The sequence below is a fragment of the Apostichopus japonicus genome, chromosome 23 (assembly GCF_037975245.1).
Source record: "Apostichopus japonicus isolate 1M-3 chromosome 23, ASM3797524v1, whole genome shotgun sequence".
In the NCBI taxonomy this organism is placed as follows: domain Eukaryota; kingdom Metazoa; phylum Echinodermata; class Holothuroidea; order Aspidochirotida; family Stichopodidae; genus Apostichopus; species Apostichopus japonicus.
In genome coordinates, this window is record NC_092583.1 from 14,005,299 (window position 1) to 14,028,083 (window position 22,785).

Genomic DNA, 22,785 nt, shown 5'->3' on the forward strand with positions numbered 1-22,785 from the left:
TACTCTCAGTCTGGTGTTTGCTAAGTAGACACCAAAAGAACCCCACGTCAAGTTTTTATTGGCTTTAGTAAATAAATATGCTAATTAAGCGTAGGTTGGCTATTAACTATTTGATTACAGCAAATATAAACATCCCACGCAAAGCCCCCGTTTTGCCCCTCTGACATATCGCGCAAGAAGGTGAACTATAATAAACTTAACAGAAATTTTAATTTAGTCACAATTTTACCAAACTTATCTAAGCTGTGTAACATAACATAATCTGAGCAATTTATGTAACATCCTATCTTCCTGTATTTTATGGATGACACATTCTCACATAACTATTAATATGGGCACAAACCAAAGTTTCAAACTTCCTTCTCTGACTAGATGTACGAGCTAAGATTATCGAGCAGTAACGAAAATGAAAAGCAAAGCAGGACCCTGGAAGAACTTGAGAGCGATCTTGAAAATGTTGTGAATCATAACTATATTCACCAGGAAACTGACGTAGACACCCATTATCAGACAACATATATTACCATATATATTACCATATATTACCATATATATTACCATATATATTACGTATTATATGACAGTAGGAGTGGAACATGTTATACTACATTACCGTACTGTGAATCATACACTATCCGTCACATAAAGGAGGCCGACTCGTTGTCAAGGATATTTTCAGTTGTCATGAATTTACTCAAAACATATACAAATGAAACCAAATCACCAAAATCTCAAAGTTTTTTCCCGTTCATGATAGACCACGTGACACTTGCTTATATGGAGCGGCAAAAGAGTCTACAGTGCTACAAAACAATACAATGCAATCAGCATATCTATATATTAGGTGCAGGCTGAGACAGTGGCGGTGGATGAGGGCTCAATCCTGCTATAGTAGGCGGGAGAGAGGGGGCAGGTGTATACTTCGATGGACTGTGGGACACTTGACTTCGATTTGAGAAGCAACCCGCAAAGTTACCTCAAAACATTACCTCAAACACCAAGTACATTCGTGCATCCAATTCCATCATTTGAATGTCTCTTCAACTTTGTCTTTGTTAAGAATATGAAACCCTCATTTGATATATGATTTTCACACAATGACGTCATCCAGATAATACTTCAAAACTGACTTTTTTTCCTCTTCTCCATAGCCTTACTATTGATTAATTTCACCTTGAAGTGACACAATTCAAATGTTGGGTCGTATGTCAAAGAACTTGCAACTTTGCAAAGAACTTGCAACTTGCAACGAAAATCATGTGCAAGTTTTGTTAAGAATAACTTCCTTTTTAGATAAATGAAATACACAAAACTTTTCTCAATTTGTCTGTATTTGTCATAATAATGTCATTTATTTGAAAGGTCGGTTGCCAGATACACCTGCATCAAGGTTTCACAAAACTTGACAAAGTCACATTTTCGCGCTTAAAAACGATTTGTTCAAAACTGAAAGTGGAGGCAATCTTATATAGCGATTACTTTATGTGATCAGCAAATGTTCAGCAAATTTTTTTGACTAAAAATGTCACTAATATCCCATTAGACCCTGCTTGACCAAACAGCACAGCTACATATCACTTGCTTATGGAGTTAAGTGGATTACAATACCGTATATAGACTTCAACGTTCCGTTATAACCATTGACAAATCCACGGAGTGGGCCCGGGCCAGCGACATTTATAGAGGATTTGAACGGGGGGGGGGGGGGTGTGCTGCAATACACCGACTGATTTAGGTATGGGTATAATCCTTTATAGATGGGTAGGGGCAGATCCAGGTTTTGATACAAGAGGCGGTGTGGTCCTCCCCAGGTAAAAAAAGTTAAACGTCAAGTTGTGCATTCTGGGGCATATTTAGACGAATTAGCCTCTATGCGCAAGGAGTGAGCCAATTCTTCCCTCCGTGAGTGAATGTAAAATAATCCCCCGAATTACGATGACAATTGATGATAATAATGTTAAAGAGAGATGAGTGTGCAGAGTGTACTGACATTAACATAACAAGAAGTAGAATGGGGGAGGGGAGGAGAGCTGGGGTGGGGGAGGGTAGTGATACATTACTACAAACTAAAATAAAACCAGCAATGTTTCATGTTTGGTTTGACTTACTCACAAGAACACTGTTCTTTGGCCGACTATTCGCCCACGTCTCAATCCAACTTGCAAAAGAGTTCACGACATCCTCAGTGTCATTCATATAACTTGGTTCTGCGTTTGTCAATTGCTTCTTTCAGTCCTTTTGTAGTGGAAATGTAAAGCCAGGATTTCCGCTTCAGCTTGAGCAGGAAGGCAGTGTCTCTCATTTGAAATGTCAAAAAATGTCACTAATTGCCCAACCTGCTTCAATTTCAAAATGTTATTGATTTACCGATATATATATATATTTATAAATGTTATTGATGCATTGAAAGACAAATGGAACCCCATGTTTTATAAGTAAGTTCATGAAGAAGTCTAAATCGCTGCCAATGGAAAGAAAGGTCATGCAGTTCTAAAAATACCACAATACAGTAAACCCACACGCCACTAAGTTACTATTACACACAGTAGTCGAGTTACGTGTGGGTAGCATTTTTAAAGCGAGACTCACACGAGAACTTAGTTCTGCCTCAATGTAATATACGTTTACATATATACAATGACTTGATTACATAACAATCATTTCATGTTATTGTTAGTAAATCTGCTGAGGTATGCAAAGAATCAAGTCCATGTAATGTTAGCCTACTCGATGCCCAGGAACGAGGACTTGAACAAGTCTAAAATCATGACATCATCGAGCCAGCAGCAGTATACTTACGGTTTTAATATTCTTCTTTACCCATTACGAAGGCAATCAATATGGCAGAAGGCCTGCCAATCTCGGCACCGGTAGGATAATAATAATAAAAATAATAATAACAATTAATCTCGGTTAAAATTGCATACTTGTCTTCCCCCCCCCCCCTTTTTAAAATAATTTCTTTCTTTATAAAAGTAACGTAATCCCACGCATCGTTTTGTCGCCTGGGCAACAAAAAGATTGAAAATCAACGTTGTACACTTATGACGTCATCCTGAAATAGTTATGACGTTAAAGGTTTAGTGGTTTTCTTTAAATGTAAAGGCGATGAGATTTTCAAAACAACAATGCCGAAGGGAAGAGCTTGTTTGCTTTCCGAACGATTTTTTGATATATTTAGAAATCTTTTACAATGAGGTCCTTCTTTCAGATTCACGCCGTGTTAAAATTCGATATATATAAACAGAAAGTTGGTCGTACGTTTTTTTAACTTTTTTATTAATTTTTTTTATAAATTGTTGTAATGAATGGGGGTGAAACTTGTTTTGTAAAAGTTTCCATAGGAATGAGAATGTTTATCCTAGCAACAGAACAATGGCTTAACGCTATAAATTACAAAATGCACTCGAGGGCATTGCGTTAACTTGCAAATAAACAGATATTACAAAACCAAAGAAAAATATGAGATCACAATTTGAAGAAAAAAGGCTTGAAAGTGATATTAAAAGGTTCTGATGAAAAGAATGGAATATCGTCTATAAATACTTCATGAAGTGGGCAAGGTCAATCGCCAAACGATCTTTTTAAATTTAGATCTGTTAATGACATGAAAAACTGAGTTAAAGGAAAAAGAGTGAGAGTTGGAGAAAGAGAAGTTTGAACCACAAGTGACGGTTATATGCAGTATAGCGTGTACGTGGTGTACATTTTGGCTAACAGGGTTATGATCGCGGAGTCACGAGTCCATGCTAACTTGTCATAAGAAAAGTTTAAAGTTTAAAGTTTAAACTTGAGCAATAATTAATCCATAATTAATCAATAACTGGTAATGCCATTTGCATGTGTCATTCGTAATAACAAAAGAAGTTATATCTAAGTACGGGATTACTGATTCGCATTAAGAAATGAATAAGTTTGAAAAAAAAAATGAATAATTTGTAATATATATATATATATATATATATATATGTATGTATGTATGCTAACTTGTAAAAGGGAATGAGTCATTTCTAATTGAGCAATTATAAATTACTAAATACTAATTAAGTAACAAATTAATTAAGCAGTAACTGTTAATACCAATGCATAAATTGTAAGAAGTAATGTGTAACTAAGAGGTTAATAATCGCATTAAGAATTTAATCATTTTGTAAGAATAAAGAGTAATTTGTAAGAAAAATTATAGTTACTTTGTTTTAATTTTCAAACATTAAAATAAATAAGATGGCTTAAAATTTTACGACGAATCATCTCGGACCAAAAAAGAATGAAAAACAAAGGAAGTTGCTGTAAATTTCTTAATCAAAACAGACTATTGGTATGTTCGGTAGACTAATTAGCCCAGCAAGTTTAACTGATGAGACTCTTATGTTTATAGTCTCATTTCACTGTAAATAGGGGGAAAATAAACCTGAACTGAAAGGAAAGTGTATTTACGGTGTACAACATCAAAATTAAAAATACATTAAAATGATAATTAATACATACATGGTGCATGAAGTGGGGGAGGGGAGGGGTGAGATAGGTTGGACTAAGGCACTGTGGCATAATGTGCAGCTGATGCTTGTTATTACACGGATGTCATTTGATAAACTGTGAGACACTTTAACTTAAAAGTGTAGCGTGTCATTTCGATCAAATTGAGGGGGTTGTGGGACGCCTACGTTTGTGAATTCACGTGCACTGATGTCAAAGTATTTCGGATTATAAAACATTAGTTGTTTCTCAAGTGGACACAACGGAGGCGTCAAGGATGTTTTCTTACTGATTGCAGCCCATGCAGCTGACAAATTCATGTAAGTGTTATTCATCATACATATGCTTTATAGTTATATCAATATTAACTGTGATCATTCAGTGGGTTGGAATTTTTAACTTGAAAACAAGTTGTAACTCGAATCAGGGCAAATAGTTCCACACGTGTTTCTGTGTATGGTAGACCCACAGGCGTTCCATGTACCCGTAGGAATTGGTAAACTTGTGTTAACAATTTTCAGATTCTTTTTAAAAACAGGAGATTACGTGTCTATCGTACATGTATCATACATAGAGACTAACCATGCTAATTAGCCGGGGCAAAACGCTGTCAGCCAAAACAAGATGTAAACAAATATTGGACCAGTACATGAGTATTCAATATTTCGAAACATGACTTCAAATCATATTCTCAAGTGTCTCATGGAGCCTGACTTAGGATTGAGATTGGGAAGGGACACGACTCTTGGGTTTGCAGGAGCCGGACCAACATTCAGGGATGTTGAAAAATGTTTTCTTTTAGTAAATGAGTTATTCTTGCCTCCTGGAAAACCTTTGGAACCCCTGAAGAAAGGGGTCTAACTACACGCCTGGTGCACGCGTATATAAATTAAAACCAGTCGAAAACTTCAGCAATTAGAAGGTTAGAAAGGGAGGGGGGGGGGCAAGAGATTACCGAATATATTGAAGTTCACGGGAATGTGCGACTCATTCATGAAGGCAAACAGAAATGTGTCCGTATACTCGAGGTTCTTGATAGTTCGGGATAGAAATCATATAAGTATAGTGTCACCTTAGTGCCTTGCACACAGGACAAATATACAATTTAAAAGCCCGCAGTTACGATTTCCAAACAAACCTCTTATTAGTATTTTTTTGTTGTCTATTCTGAATACGATAACCAAGGCATAGACACCGTTCTGCTTCTATATGATGTCATTTGTAGGGTTATATAAACTCAGAAAAGCGCGAATATGAAAATTGATTATAGTCAATTAAGTATCTTCCACGTGGGGGTAGAATAATTATCACCGGGGAGTACAATCGATGTCAATATACAAGATAAATAACGAATTTAAGTTGGCATTGTGTTGGATCGCGTGAGAAGAATTTTTTTCCGAATTGACCAACTGTTTCGACATGTTCCCGTTAAATTAAATGTTTCAAAATTTAATAATATTACTATAGAAAAGTCTTGACCATTAAAAGATAAGAAGAAAGCAATTACTATCGACGAAATCAAAGTTATCATACAGTTAACCGATTGCTTTAATGTGTATTATTAGTAGAATCGCCTGAATTAATGGACATTGAAGTGGTATTGTATTTATGACTATTTAATCGATATAGCCTATTCAAGACCTTCCTCCCGTCCCTTGGAATTCCAGGATGTCTGATACCTTACGGCGCAGTCGTTTGATAAAGCGTTTCATTTATGTCTAGCGTGGCGTAACAGTACCGGGAGGGAGGGGGACGGCGGAAAAGGGAAGGGCTTGATAATGGGGGGTGGACAAGGGGGAGGTTGGGAGGGAATGGTTGTTAGGTAAAGAGGGAGAGGATGGTAGTTGTAAAGATATGGGAAGGGACCAAATGAAGGGTATTATTTTTTTGTGTGGAAAAAGATCAATTGCTTCTTGAGCGCTGGCAGCTTCAATGGTATATACATTATCCGTTGTGAGATGCGGCGTGGGTGGATGAAGTCGGTTCTTCATAGAGTTCCATAATAATTATATGCGTAGACACACAATACCTTAATTAATTTCATGCACTACAGAATCATTGGTTTCGTGTACCAATCAATACTTTATCTTTGTCGAGTCTCGGTATGCCCCAACGTTGCCATACGTTGACCAGGATGCCTCCTTACTCCTTACAACATTTCGTGGCAAGGAATACATACCTAACTGAACGATATTTTCAACGCATGTGAGAAGCACAGGATTTCAAAGTGGGAAGGGAGGGTAATAAATTTCCAGACATATAACATAAAGAAAATCAGACGGTTTCCATACAGAGAATTGCACTTTAATAAAAATCACAGTAAAACGTTGATGAATCTGTAATCCTTTAAATTTGATATATTACATAGTGAAACATGTGCGATACTGCATAAACGTGCACGTTGGCTGGCTGTATTACCATAGACAATAAACGTGAAGATAGAGCACTGTCGTATTGTCGTGCAAGCCAATCAAGAAGATCGGGGCAAACAAACAAGGACCTCTTTGAAACGAAGAGGTATATCTTGTTTGTGTTTCCTGATTACGTATCATGCTTTGAATAGGGTGTGACTCATGTGTTTACTGGCGTATCTTAAATCAATAGAATTCACATGCTCGTATCCAGATCGGAAGGTGGCTAGGGATGGGTAATTTTCATCCCTTTCTCGATATAAATTCTGTGATGGAAGATCAATAGCAGTTGTTATTGTAGGATTGGTCCATTCTCGTATGTCTTTCCTACTGCAGTTGATAGACAGTTACGTGTTTAAGTCTGAACCGTCTCCTATGCAGGGGTATTGAATCCCCCCCCCCCCTCCGCTCAGCAGAGTTTCTTGGTGAATGTGAAAGTAACAACACGTATTGATATCTCTTCAATCACATGTAGGCTATATATGACGTAAATCGTAATCTTGATAGTTGGGCCCAGGACAGAACAAAGATGTTGGTTTCGTGAAGGTAGGCTATTGCAAATTCTAATTAAAAAAAAAAACACACACACATACACACACATGGTCATATATGCTGCTAAAGCAGAAGCCACTCAACAAATTTAATGGATTTCAAAATCTTACGGCTGCTTGTCATTTTCATTTTCTAAAAAGTTTTAATTTCTGAAATATGTTTTGATATTGGTGCAGAGGCAACACACTGCACACTTACATTGATTGATTCATCCTGCATGCTTGCTGAAACTTTCGTTTGACCTAAGTTATAGCATTATTAAGCCTCAGAGTACAACATTTGACGTCTATTCGTTCTTTTTTTTCTGGAGGAGGGGTTACCTTACCTTCTCCCTTCATTGGAATCGGCTTCTACGTGAACCCAGGTACACACCCCTTTTGTATAAAATCATGGTTCCGCCTATGACAACTCCATATAGGTTCATGTCATTATCTAACTCAGTCGGAAACTGTGTGAAAGATACATATTATTTCTATTGAATTTATTTCAAAGCACTGGTCGGGGTCCAGGGGCGATGCCCCCAGAAGTTGTTGGATTTTGGACAACAGCATATGTCAGACAGAGAATTTAATTTTTGTGGAAGGTATTCCAAGCCAGGAAGCTAAAGCGCTTTCATACAGTGGTCTTGTAGTTAATTTTAACTTAAGCACAGAAATACATTCCAGACAATTCAATTTCACTGGAAAGTATTTAAAAGGCCTCCACCCACCCCTCCGCGGGGGTGTCGATGGGGCAGAGCTGGAGGAGGAGAGTATCATGATGCCCCCTTGGTGCCGCCACTGGGTAGTCATATGGTTGCATGCTACGTATGATCTACGTACACGCATCTGCAACTGATTAAGGAACCGAGATGTAGGACTTTGGGTAGTAAACTAACCAGAATGCAAAAATGCATTGTGGTTTCGATGATGTTACATAAGCAATTTTCTTCATGAATCTGACGTAATGCATAGTGAGGGTGTACATGTTTACAAGGGTTTCATGATTTGACCTTTGATGACCCCATATGACCTCCACCAAAAACAATAGGCTGCTTTAGCTCAATGTGGTACTTCTACACACTGCATTGGAGCCAAGCTTCCAGTATTGAGATATCGTGATTACAAGGTTTTCACAATTTGACCCCTTGTAACCCCAAGTGAACTTTGACCTCCATCAAAAACAGTGGAAATATGAGGTCTGTCCGTGATTCCCTTCTTGAGATATCACGTTTACGAGGTTTTCACAATTTTACGCCTGGTGACCCCAAATGACCTTTGACCTCCACCAAAAATAATAGACTTTTTTAAATCAATGTGGTACTTCTATAAACTAAATATGAAGTATGCCCATGCTTCCCATCTTGAGATACCGTGTTTACAAGGTTTCACAATTTAACCCCTGGTGCATGACCCTAAATGACCTTTAACCTCCACCAAAACAATAGGCTTCTTGTACTTAAGGTGGTACTTTTAAACATCAAATATGATATTGGTCTGATCTTCCCGTCTTGAGATATCGAGTTTACAGGGTTTTATTTTATAAATATGAAATTAGTCTGACCTTTCCTTCTTGAGATAACGTGTTTACAAGCTGGGCGTCACAAACGCACTCTCACACACACACCATCATAAATACAGAGGTTACGATTATCATCGAAACCAAAAACGAAATTGCTCCAGTGAACTTCAGATCTCCTTACATCCTGTAGTAGTACTAACAACCCGCACCACACCGCACCACACCCTCCTACCGTCTCGACACAACCCGCTACAAATATACATGAGAGAAATTTGTATCAATATTGATAATTTTCGAAAGGATGTTGAAGATATTGGTAAGTACTTAAATTTTCATGCAGCGACTAATTTTGCACTGAGGTGTTCGCAATTAAATGACGAAATACAAACTATAGTATGCTGTTAACATGTGAAGAGAAAATTCTCATGATTTCTTAAGCCCACCATATGGCATAAGCTATTTATTATTCATACAAGAAAGGTCAAGTCCATCCGACTGTGAGCTCTTAGCATGTTTACACAGTCAGACATGTCTGCGCATGATGATTTTCTTCAATTTTGGGGAAAGAACAAAAAAAGAAAATGTAAAAAGAAAAAACATAACAAAGATATTTATTATGTATTTATTCAAATGAAAATCATCAAAGGAAATCCAAAACTAGTTTGTGTAAAGTCAAGTTTGTGAGGGCAAGGACGATATGCGACCCGCGTAATAACCATTGTACTTCTTCTCCTTGTTTCGGGGGAATTACACAAAACATTTCGAACACAAAAAAGAATTAAAAAAAAAAAAAAGTCCTTGCTCGATAAGGCTTTTAAACCTCTTTTGTATAATTTTGTTTTGCAGTGCAGACCTTCTCCATACAAAGGGTAACCACCATATCCGATATTTATTTAAATGAAAATCATCATAGGAAATCCAAAACTAGTTTGTGTAAAGTCAAATTTGTGAAGGCAAGGACGATTTGCGATCCGCGTAATAACCATTGTACTTCTTCTTCTTCTTATTTCAGGCTATTACACAAAACATTTCGAACACAAAAAAAGAATTAAAAAAAAAACGTCCTTGCCCGATAAGGCTTTTAAACCTCTTTTGTATATATTTTTTTTTTGCAGTGCAGACCTTCTCCATACAAAGGGTAACCACCATATCCGATGAGTATGCAGATCTATTTAAGAGGATCACACTCTCTTGCAATTATTCATTCCTATTTGAGAAGCAATTGGACGAGATTGGTGATTCACTCTCAATGAGTTGATTTATTTTTCATCGGTCTAAGCTTCATTCTCATCAACTTTCTAAGAATGTTCTACTTGGTCATTTTAAGTATCCTGTTGGTTCTCTTATTAATTTCGAGAAGATCAAAAAGGGACATCGAGTACCCACCTGGACCGAAGGGGATACCTGTTCTGGGTTCTGTTTTGCAATTACTGAAGAATCCATTTAAACAATTACAGGATTATGCAGATCGTTACGGCTCATTTTACACCTTAAAGGTGAGTGTAGTATCCGAAATTAAACTATTAAATACTGCTCATATTAGGTTCACATATTTTATATATCCCGCAATGTCCTCATATTTACCACTTTCATTGCAAGCTAGCTCTTGCATTTTGTTTAAATGTATTTTAATTTTATTATTATTATCATAAAAAAACAATACTGGGCTAGATATTGCAGTTCACTTTTACAACCTCATCCTAATAATGGAACATACGTTAAACCGATGGAAAGAAATATGCTTCGAAAACTGGTTTCTTTCAAGCTTGAAGCTATCTTTAGTTCTGTAGGAATGTTTTTAAAAGGACCAGCCTATTGTAGTCTGACGTATAAATCATTATTACTACAAATGTAAGCCTACCGACGTTTAGTCACATGTGGAGGTCTAAATAAGTTTTGATAAACTTTTCGTATATAGTACACATTTAACATGCGTAGTGAGTCAAATGAAGTTTTGACACTATAGTCTTAGTACATGTGTTACACTCGAAGCCTTGGTACGTTTAGTTTAGTTTAGTAGAAAAAAAGATCAGGAGGGACACTTAAGTCCCCATCAAGGACCCTATAAAGAGAGGGGAAAAACTGAAGACACAAACACTCAGACCCGATGACAATGCTTAAAGTGCTTGTCCAAAGCATTCTTAAACCCATTGACACTACTTGCAAGTACAACTTTCTCAGGCAAACTATTCCACTCATTCACAACCCTATTAGAGTTTGCATAAAGTTTGAGGGAATTTAAGTGGATGTGCAAACCTGGTAAATAATTCTGTATGATTCTGTGGGAGACCTTATTACATAGGCAATATAGAATAATCTACTGAACTATTTGTACATGCATGCACGTATAAGTATGACGAAGTCGCCATAAAAATGTGTCAAGTCTGATGAAGTTCAGGTGTGTACGTAAACCTGATGGGAGAATTAGGACATCTTAGTACATCTATATAAATATATATAGATACTCAGTTAATGACGTACCAGAATTACACATACATGTTGATGAAGTTGTATTACATGTGTAGGTCTCATGAAGTCCTCGTACGTGTATAAGCCTGCGGAAGTCTTAATATATGAAGTACGAACTTCAGGGTTCCAGAACCAACCTAAGCAAACAGCGTTGGCAAAACTTGGGACGAAATTACAGTAATTTTGCCCCGTTAAATAAAACTTCACTCGAAACGTCATGTGGTTCTTTAAATTGTTACTTCTTCGTTGGTTATCTACAAAACATGTCATATTTAAACATAGAAATTCAGTTTGCTTGTCTCATATTATCCTGTGAATAATGCCTGGTTATGTTTAGTTCGACACTATAAGCTCTTCGTCCCAATTGAACCTCAATGAAATCTCTGAAATGAAACGACATTCAACATGTTGACTTCAAGTTTCTTAAGTACCGTGATGATAAATTGAGGCCTCTAACCATTCCATAGAATTAAAAAAGGAAGAATTGAAATGAAAAAAAGCCCTTCTTCTATTGAGCCTCTCGATAGTAGGCGACTGAGATATTTTAAGAAAAGAGAAGAAAAAAAAACCTTGTAGGCCCTACTCTAATCCTGCACACAATAAGGGGGCTTCCAGGTTGTACGCTCAACGCGTAAACACACTGACTGCATAGAAAACAACCGTATCGTACTCTATATAGCTTTTCAGATTATGTCGTATATGCTACAAATTATCCGCGAGAAAAGCGAGAAACTGTGTTCGGATTTTCTTCCATTTTTAGTATAGCTCTTTCGTAGGTTTTCCAATTGTTTAGTTTCAGTTTTCCTTTTTAGTAATAAAAGTAGCCTATAAATCTGAACGTCGATCCACAGAGCAGAGCATTATGAACACTGATCATGACTGATGGGACCATTTATCTCATTTGTACACAAATTTAATGTGACGTAGGTTTTTCATTTTTGTTACTGTATTTGCAAATTTCGAGGTTCATGCTATAAATATCATCACTTCCTGGTGGACTTAAATAGAGCAGTTTGTTTAAATTTAACCATTATTTTCTGCAACTACCATGTAAAGTAGCAAGTACAACACAACATGGGAATTTTAATACGCTATTAATTAATATCAATATTTTTACGTCAGCAGGCATGTAAACGATAACATGTAATTTATTTCTATCAACCTAGGTATAGCCTACTAACTTTTTTCTAATATCTGACATGGCTAGATTTGAGATTAATCAAATAGGCACTAATTTGAAGTTATCGAAATTATAAAAATACACTTTTACAAAGAATTACTTCCTTTTAAAGTTGTCTGATCCAACAGTTCTTGACAAAATTTTCCTCAACAAAATATATGTAATTTTTTTAGAAGTCAAATTCAACTGGTAAATAACTTGGCCAATTCCACTCTTTTTTAACATGCACATGCAAAATTTAAGTCATGGTCGGCCTATTAATTACCCCCTACATATATTTATGCAAAATGTACGCCTGTTTGCTTAATTTATAGATCTCAGGCGTCCTATCACCCGTCGTATTTTTTAATTGATTTTTAATGTTTTACAAGAAAACTATCAATTTAATTAAACAATGATAGACTGAAAGGATCAATTATAGGCTATGTATGAAACCTTACATTTAACGTTTTAGGGAAAGATGGTTTTTATTTAATATCTACAAATACACACAACGTTGCTCGTATGTCTTTCTAATACTTGCCATTATGGTGTACACGTTCTTCAGGTAGGCCTATACAATTCAGGCTATGTTATGACTACGAACAATCAACCAAAAGCTAGCCGTCACTGACGCGTAGGTGGTCCTTAACCGTCCGTCTGGTCCACGATTAATATATAACACACTAGTGCCTATTATTCGTTATATTTGAAATTAATCTTACCGTTTTTGTTTTCCGATCCTTTAATAATTAAAAAAAGCCCACAAATTTCTATTTCGTTTAAAATAAATTCACAAACAGACACATAAGGCGAATCATTCCACTGTCACAACAAGTCACAGAAAACAAGCAAAATTTAATAAAACTGCATAAAACACGATCGTTTTTACGAATGTCGTTTCTTTTATAAGTTCTTCACACCTCAAACTCCCGATAAAGAACCGATGTTGCGAGAGTGAAATTTCTCCTGACTGCCTTTTTTGCTGTTTATTAAATTGTAGGCTAAACCATCTCTCACTGAACAGAAAAACACACTTAATAATTAACAGAAATCCACCTTTGAAGGAAAATGTTGGTTATAAAAGTTGTTTGCGCAACTGACAATCCAGTTTTCCAGAAAAGACCCGCGATGATAAATCAGCTTAACTTTCATAAACGTCTCAATTCATATAGGTTTTTAAACTTCCATATAACAGAGAACCCTAGCTGTGAAGCACAGTTCCATTACAAAGTCCAATTCTGCAGACACGCAAGTCATCTCAATATAACAATATCACGGTATTAATATATTGACTAGTACTTACTCATTGACTCAATGATTGCGACTCGCATATTGACGGACGTAAGTAAGCACATGCTGGTGCAAGATTTTTATTTCAAAGGCATTGATAGTCTTGCACTTTAACGTATTGAAAGGTTTGCACGCAGAAGCGTTGTACTTTTATTTGATGATGCTTATTTGTAATTGAACCAAGTTACGCTTTGAGAGATCATGACATGAATGGATGGCTGCAAACTGGTTTATTAACGTGCACACTTACCGATATACACGAATACACAAATATAATGGTTACATTTGTCACCTTTTCGTTGCGCTCGTATATTTTGACGTCGATGATGATCATCTGTGTCGAGTTTGCAGTAACGTGCGCAAAAAGGGTGTTGGGAAGGGGGGGGGGGGTTAGGCGGTCAGGGCCCTATCGCTATCGTCAGTCATAGGATTTTGTCAAAATGAAGACGTTGGTGCCCCCTTCCCCACCTTCGAAATCATGTGCACATCACAGAATTTTTCAACGGGTATAACAGTTCATGTATCCAGGAAATTGTAAGCCTATCGGGCCTGTGATTTAAGTGACGGATTATCTCATCCCGCTAGCCACTGCTATATAAAACTTTTTCATTTTTACTAGGCCCACGGTTATGATCTTAAATTTGAGTTTTAATTAACCATTAATAAAAATACACTTTGATGATCCTCTTTCACTTTCCTTCGTGGAAGATAACGAAATAAGTCTACCGTGAATGAGGGGATAAAAGAGGTAAAAAGTGGTACGAAATTGTTACAAATCTAAACCCGAAAGGCATCAATAACGTCTGAGGCGTCGTATGTTCCTTCAATTTGTATTGGCTAAGACTGTGAACAGGGGAAGATACAACAAGGTCTTTACAGAATAATTTGATGATATTTCTTCATGGTTTACACTGGACACAAACAAGATTTAAAGTTGAGTTCATATAAGTAACCTTAAACATAAAGTTACTGGATAGAGATGATTTTGATCTTCAGTTTTGTGGAAAACACATTGAAATATAACAATTTGCTAGTGTATCTATGTTGCTATTCTAAGATCAAGAAATTAGGGGTCGAGGGAGGGTTAGGTTGTTGTAAAACTCTTCCCTGGCCCTACACTGTCTCTTTCATCCACTTATATGTGTTTTCAACGAAACCTATTATGCAATTATGCTAATGTAGTTCCTTTTCACTTCACCCTTCACAGATTGGACCTGTCAAATGTCTCATACTGAATGACATCCAGACGATCAATGAAGCATTTTCTCTACGGTCTGAGGAGTTTGGGGCACGCCCAGCGATATTAGGGAATGCAACAGGAATGGGAAATATTGGTGAGATGTGATCTATTGTAAACATTTTAACCACTCCCCCGCCCCCACCCCTCTGCCCAATCTCTCTCTTTTGCCTACAACTTAAGTATAATCACTGAGCGCTTTAAAGGTACTTAGCGAACATATTGTTGAGAGAAATTAAAAGGAACAATATTGCAGTATTACTCTAAGTCTAAATTTCTCTATCTGTGCTGCTATAGAGGGAATCTAATAAAGGTAAAGCTAGGGTAAGTGGTGATATCTTTAACCATGGGCGGCAATCATTGGAGGACGGGGGGGGGGGCCATGTCCCCCCCAATATTTTAGGTGGGGGATATAGTATCTAATATCCCCCCAATATTTGGTGGCATAGTTTTTTTTTGTGGCTATAAATAGAAAATAATGCGTGAGATTATTTATCCAAATCATACTAGGCGGCGGCTAAAACTTCATCCAACACATGCTGCATGAGGTAAATGACACTTTGTTGTCGTTTCTGGGATCTGTGACCGTATAGCAAGTTGTCACTCATGATTATTATCATAATGTTTGTACATCTCTTGTGTATGAGTGTAAGTACGTACAATCATATATGAACCACATCGATATGGGTTGCATGCAACTTACAAGGCCTGGGAAGTGCCATTTCCAGCGATCTGGGAGGCATTTTCGGCCAAAAGTTTCTTTATTGCTTCGCGCCAACACATAATGGCGCTACGCTTAGATAGTTTACCTACAAGCTTCGCCCCTCCCTTGGCAAATTCCTTGCTACCGCCTGTCTAACCGTGTCAAAATTTGTTACTAAATATATCATCAAAAAATGTCACAGACTTTCACCGATAGTAGTTTTAATTTTTTCCCGAAATGAATTAGCTAGACGGACCGCATCCGTAATGAAATTTGGATTGCAAAAAAAGAAACAAAGAAAATAGGGCTGTAGCAACCAGTAACCATACAATTTTGGGGATACAAGTTCAAGGTACGCGCCTGCACCCAAGCAAATGTACCCCCCAAATATTTGAAACAAATCACCGCCCATCTTTAACATATCTTCTGTAATAGTATTACCAAAATACAGATTTGTGAATTCATGCTACTTAATACCATTAAGTGACAAACACTGTTTATGCATATTTTCTCTCTTAGGTTTAGTTCTTCTGCAATCCGGAGCTTATCACAAACAGGAAAAGAAAAAGGCAATGTCTCTACTCAGGGGACTCGGGGCTGGCAGTGATAAGTTTGATGAAACAATGCAACCATATATACAAAGGATCATGTCTTTGATAGGGGATTCCCCCAGAAAAATTAATCTGCGAAATTTATGTAGTGCAGCCATGACTGACATTATTGGAGGAATAACATTTGGTGATTCCTTTTGCAATGAAAGAAGTGAAACATGTCAAAAGATCAGAAAATTGATTAGTAACAATTTTCAAAATAATCCAGCACTCATTCTTGTTGGTAAACACCTCCCACTAAAATTGAAGCAACTGTTGGACAACTTTACTGATATGGAGAGTAACATATCAAAAATGGGAGGACTTTTACATGGCATGATTAAATCTTTACATCAGAAAGAAGAACAGCATCAAGACATTTTAAACAGTTTTGTGTTCAGATACGTAGAAGAATATGCATCCTCCCATGACGGACAATCACTGTACGGTAACCAGAAAGAGGAATCTCAACTTGTGGGATTGATTGTAGACTTTTTCCAAGCAGGTTGTGAAACAACAGCTGTCAATCTTGAATGGCTGATGTTACTGCTAGCTGCAAATCCAGATGTGCAACAGAAAGCACAACAGGAACTAGCTTCTGTATTTGGCAAAGGTGAGGAGAAAACAAACTTTTTTTTCTCTCTCTCTAGCTCCTTTCCCATCCAGATACTAATCCTCGGATAGGCTGAGATTTTCCAACAATACAAGTCACCCATCTCCCATTTTAGACAACCCCTTATTTGAAGTCCAGGCATTGTCAAGGACACCAGGTTGATGATGATTGTTTTCTTTTTCTATTGTAGGAAATGACATATATAAATGTAAATTTCTAATGGGAAGTATGGCCTCTGAAGGCTGATTTGATTATTGAGACAAATACATTCGCTGGAAGTTTGGAAGGTTTTGATACACACAAATTTGTTATCCTTACTCCTCCACCCCTTCCCTCATGGTCTTCTCATTGGTTTGGAAACTGTACCTTACTACTTTAACCATGCATGGACAACTTGAAAGAGTGGGTGGGGGACAGTTACACTCAAGTTCTAAATGAAATGAAAGGCAAAAAAAAAAAAAAAAAACAATAAATAAATAAATAAACCTATTTTGTTTTAAAGAACAGTAAAAACCTGTCGGTAAATTAACAACAGAAAATTATAAACAATTTTTTGAAGAAAAAAGGGGAATAAGTTTTTTGCATGAATAGGAATTGATCCAGTGACCTGAGGACTTCAAACCCAGTGCTCCTGCAATGATGCTTTCCACCATTTAGTTGGTGGCCATCTCTATATAGCAAGCTTTTTTATTGAAGGTGACATTCAGAAGTCACAGTACCTTGCATACTTGCATAAACCAGATATCACATCCTATTTTAATTGTATACAATCACCAACAGTGTAGCTAGGGATTTCAACAGAAGTTTGTTTTCATTTATGTATGTACTTAGGCAAAGACAACAACAGGGGTCTGACTGGGAAATGGAAAAAGATATTCCATTATAAGAAAAATAGATAGCTGAATATATTTTTGCAAACTTAAGTTACTTTTCTTTTATTTTCAGATCCTCCAACACTCAAAGAAAGGAGGAAGCTGAAATACATAACTGCGTTGATTGCTGAAGGACTGCGAATTAGACCTCCCGCACCCCTAGGAGCACCACACAGTACCACGAGAGATGTCAAATTTCACGGTTATACAATTCCAGGAGGGACACCTGTCTTGGGTTACTACATCTCAGCTCATCACAATCCAAATGACTTTCCAGATCCACATCAGTTTAAGCCTGAAAGATTCCTCAATAACGACAGTGATGAGCGTAGATCCAAAAGAGTGATTTCCTTTGGTATAGGTGAGTTGCCCCAAAAAAACCACAAAATTTAATTAAAATATGATCTTAGTCACAAAACTAAGGTAGATATGAAGACAAGATTAACAATAAATTAAGTCAGCACAGGGTACAGTTTTACAGCATTTTGTTTGTTTGAGAAGATACTGTTTAACAGAGGATGCCTGTCAACCGAAGTGACTGGATGACATTCGTAGTCTATGATACAGACTATTAGGTCAGCCTATCAGATGTGATAGAATATGCAATAAGACACCATAAGAATTGCATGGCCTCAAAGTAACATGGCTTTTCCTGGGCAATCCAGGTTTTTATCAGTCTTTAAAGGTGATTATAAAAAGTGACATCACATACCTGTCTCCTCTATGTTATCTAAATACCCTGGGTGATCTGCAGAAGGCTACGTTTATTGTGCCATGTCTTATGTGACATCACATACCATTCTTCTGTACAGTATCTACATAAGCTATGCATTCTGTAGAAGGCTATGTTGATTGCTTCATGTTTTATGTGACATGACATACCAGTCTCCTCTATGTCATCTACATACCCTGTGTGATCTGCAGAACGCTGTTTATTGTGCCATGTCTTATGTGACATCACATACCATTCTTCTGTACAGTATCTACATAAGCTATGCATTCTGTAGAAGGCTATGTTGATTGCTCCATGTTTTATGTGACATGACATACCAGTCTCCTCTACGTCATCTACATACTCTGTGTGATCTGCAGAACGCTGTTTATTGTGCCATGTCTTATGTGACATCACATACCATTCTTCTGTACAGTATCTACATAAGCTATGCATTCTGTAGAAGGCTATGTTGATTGCTCCATGTTTTGTGTGACATTACACACCAGTCTCCTCTATGTTATTTAAATACCCTGTGTGATCTGCAGAAGGCTATGTTGATTGTGCCATGTCTTGTGTGACATCACACACAATTCAGCTGCACAACATCTACATAAGCTATGTGATTTTGTACTAGGCTACAGTTATGTGTCACGTCTTCAGTGACATCACACACCAGTCTCATTCAAAGCATCTATATAAGCTTTGTGATCGATAGCCAGCCATGGTAATTGTGCTATGTCCTATCTGAGTGGCATTTACAGCATTCAACAGAACAGTGTCTAGACAGTAGATACACTGCAAAGGACAGTGGTAATAATGCTTTTAAGATGGAAGGGTGGACAGTGAAGTTTTCTTCATTGCTTCATGTTCATGTGACAGACTAGGATCGCTTTTATACAAGATACCTTCAGATATACCTTCAAAACATCAGCTATCTTTGGACAAAGGACAGCAATATTTTTATCGGCGTGTGGAGATAGGTTAAGGGAAAAATATGTAAACATATCTTTGTTGATTACATTACCAAATAATTATTTTCTTCATCATTCAGGTCCGAGAAGCTGTGCAGGGGAACAATTGGCCCGATCCATCATGGAAAGCCTCATCATCCACATCTTGCATCAGTATAATCTGTCCGGCAAAGATGGAGAAGAAGTAGATTTGTCTTTCAAGGCCGGGATAAATCTTGTTCCAAACGAAAATGAAGTATTCATTTGTCCTCGAGAGGCTATTAAACCTTTGTGATTTGTGAATATACCAGTTCATCTCGATTAGACTACACATCTCAACAAAGTATAATTTCTATGCTTTGTCATTTAGGCAATTAAAACAAATTGACCTCTCAGTATGTAATTTACCAATTATAACTGATTAGTCAGTCAATACTTACATAAGCACATTTGAGTCAACATAATATCATTGTCATAAACAAAGTCCATTGAGCAGTTCAGTAATTTCACTATTAACAATAGTACGTACTTTACGAGGTTCACAGTCATATGGACAAAGCATACCACAAGTTAGGTCACTGTGTATAGAGAGAGGATATGTTGGGTACATGTAGCTGTCATATTAAGGAAAGAATATCAATAGTTCACTAATATCACTTATATCATATTAAAGCCCCATGTGTTGTTCCATTATAAACACAAACTGAGAGATCCCTAACTCTACAAATGCATTTGGTACTGCTGAATCGTAAACAATCACACAATGCATGACAGTGTAGTTTTTTTTCTGCAAAATTTTGGCCCATTCTTAGCATCACAGAACAGTACCAAAAGTAGATTCTTTAGACTGTCAGTATTGAATGCATTGTGGGGCTTTAACATGGTATACACAGAGGATATGAATACTAAAATATATCACTGCACAACCTATATTGAGTTGTTCAATGTTGTCCAAGTGGTAACTAAGGATGTTGAGCAGACCTCTGTCCAAGGTGATATGGAACAGCCTCAGCTTACTGTAGATACTTTTACATGAACAAAATATTTTGAGTTGCTCATGGTGTATTGCAGTCATGTTATGAACAGAATGTATGTATCTCACCATTCAGTTTAACCATTAACTGGGGGGTGGGGGAGCGGGACTGGGGCCAATTACTGTGGGCCAGAGATATTCTCTTGTACCATGGGCCCCATTGAGTGAGGATAGTTTAATTAATATAGAGTTAGCCAACTAGTGGAGTATATTACTTAACAAGGGAGCAGTTTCTTAAAACAACACCTTGTTAAGAGGTGTTGTGATTACATGAGTGATATATACAATGCAAAGATAACCAAATGAAGCTTCATATATTATGACCTTGCTGAAGAACTACATTTCATATAATGCAGTTCACATTGCACTTGTTAAAAACTCTGTTTTTTTGTAACTGTAGTGTTGTTAATTCAATATCTTTTGCAATATATCTAGTATTCACAAATATTCAGTCTATGAATAATGTATATATTTAACATATTTACATGGATAAAAAAGTGGTACTTTTATTAAAGACCTGTTGCATTTTCTTATTTTGTCTGGAAATCCAAAGGAAAGAAATACTTCCATAACAAGGTGCAGACACATAAAGTGCTGTTGCCAGACATTTGGAAGTGGGGTGGGATGGGAGGGGAGCCACACTGAAATGAGAGGAACATTTGTTGCTCCAGAAAATTGCCTTCCCACTAGGAAAGCAATGGGTCTCCCTAAAAGGAGGAGTCTAGCTATGCCCCTGAACGAAAGTCAGGCAAGTTTTGCACCCAACCTTTCAATCAATCAGTACATACAGTACAGTGTGAAATTATTTCAAACCATTTAAACCCACAAAATTTTGTTGTACCTGGCTTTAATACTGTACTGTGAAGTGAGTCATGATGTCAGGATGATCACATGAAAATATTATGAAGAGAATTACTAGTAATGTGCCACAGATAGTGAAAAATTAAATGTAGTAGAGATTTATTAAGGTTTACTTCAAGTGGTTGGACAAAAAGGGATTAAGATTAAATTAGTCTAAATGAGTTTGAGGTAACAAAACCACTTTTTTTTAAAACCTTTTGAAGACTTATTTAAGTTAACACCCATAGTTTTGTCAAAGGTCTCTGAACAATTGATGCTCTAGTGAGTATCCTGCTTTGCAGTGTGAAAACAAAGTGAATCTGTGACATCACAATCATGTTGGTAGGCCTACAGTTTAATATATTTGGAGGTTTTGGGGATCATTTTTAATTGTTATTCTCTTTCCAACTGTAATCAGAGGGATCATCCATGTAAATTTGGGGTTATCTATGTTGAAAAGTAAAATATGACAGTTTCTGTGAACGTTTCTATAATACAACAAATTCTGGCAATTAACTAACTGAAAAGTTCTTGAGAGGAACCTCTGACAACCTTTCGAAGGTTTTCTTGCCAAATCATGTACTTCAGTTCACCCAAGTGTAATTTTCAACATACAGTGTAGTTTTTTAACATACAGGAAACTTTAAAAAACAATTTTCATGAAAAATGGGTTAATGTATTAATCCAGAAAAGAGTACATTTTAACAAATTTCTTGTCCCATCCTGACATCAGAACACAATTCATACTTTGTATTTTATTTAACATGTTTTTTAAATGGCTAAGCGTGAAACACATTCACCAACAGATGAAAAGCCTGTTGCTTGGTGACAAAGTAGACTTACCTCCCTAACCCCTATCAACACTTCACTCAGGAGACCCTTTTGTGTACTTTTTTTAACATATATCATTTTTTTTTTGGCCAACAATTTTCATATCATTATCAACTTTTGTGTTACCCTGGTAACAGGATTTGAGCAACATACTCTTTTAAGGGTAGAGCAGATTTTGGCGCATCTGACTGATCTCCGATATGACCTTGTATTTGGAGACAATCTAGACATATCCCCACCCCCAACCCACAAGATCACAAGTGTACTCTTTCCAAGATACCATGTATTTTCTTGCAAAATGGCTCACTTTGTGTTAATAGAAAGACAGGTATTTGAGCAGTAACCATTAAAGGAAAGGGCAAAAGATGTTATTTTCCCAATGAGCAGAATGAAATCTGCCCCATGATCTCACACAAAGGATGCGAGGGATGTTATAATGTGTTAGGAAACAATCATGAGTTGTTCCATTAATAAGGGCCACTACATAAACAAACAAACAAGCATCATTTTAGAACTGATAAGGACATTTTTGAAAATGATA

At 36.8% G+C, this 22,785-nt stretch overlaps 2 protein-coding genes across 2 annotated transcripts in view; one reads left to right on the top strand and one right to left on the bottom strand.

The window, feature by feature from the left end:
- Positions 1 to 1,737: 1,737 nt before the first annotated feature.
- LOC139964976 (cytochrome P450 2J4-like) lies at positions 1,738 to 21,547 on the top strand. The gene is made up of 7 exons (XM_071967094.1): positions 1,738 to 1,811; positions 4,719 to 4,796; positions 10,300 to 10,435; positions 15,068 to 15,194; positions 16,320 to 17,003; positions 17,949 to 18,236; positions 19,642 to 21,547. Exons 1-7 carry the CDS (start codon positions 1,738 to 1,740, stop codon positions 19,833 to 19,835), a joined length of 1,581 nt encoding a protein of 526 aa, XP_071823195.1. The 3' UTR covers positions 19,836 to 21,547.
- LOC139964929 (tubulin polyglutamylase complex subunit 1-like) overlaps positions 18,243 to 22,785 on the bottom strand; it is a 32,311-nt gene continuing 27,768 nt past the window's right edge. The window contains exon 14 of the transcript XR_011792128.1: positions 18,243 to 19,721. The gene's annotated coding sequence lies outside the window, so the exon portion shown is untranslated. The remainder of the gene's footprint in view (positions 19,722 to 22,785) is intronic.

Coding starts and splice junctions, on each gene's coding strand:
- LOC139964976 (XM_071967094.1), top strand. CDS start 1,738: ATGGGTATAATCCTTTATAGATGGGTAGGGGCAGATCCAGGTTTTGAT. Junction 1,812..4,718: donor GGCGGTGTGGTCCTCCCCAG/GTAAAAAAAGTT, acceptor ATAAAACATTAG/TTGTTTCTCAAGTGGACACA. Junction 4,797..10,299: donor CATGCAGCTGACAAATTCAT/GTAAGTGTTATT, acceptor AATTTCGAGAAG/ATCAAAAAGGGACATCGAGT.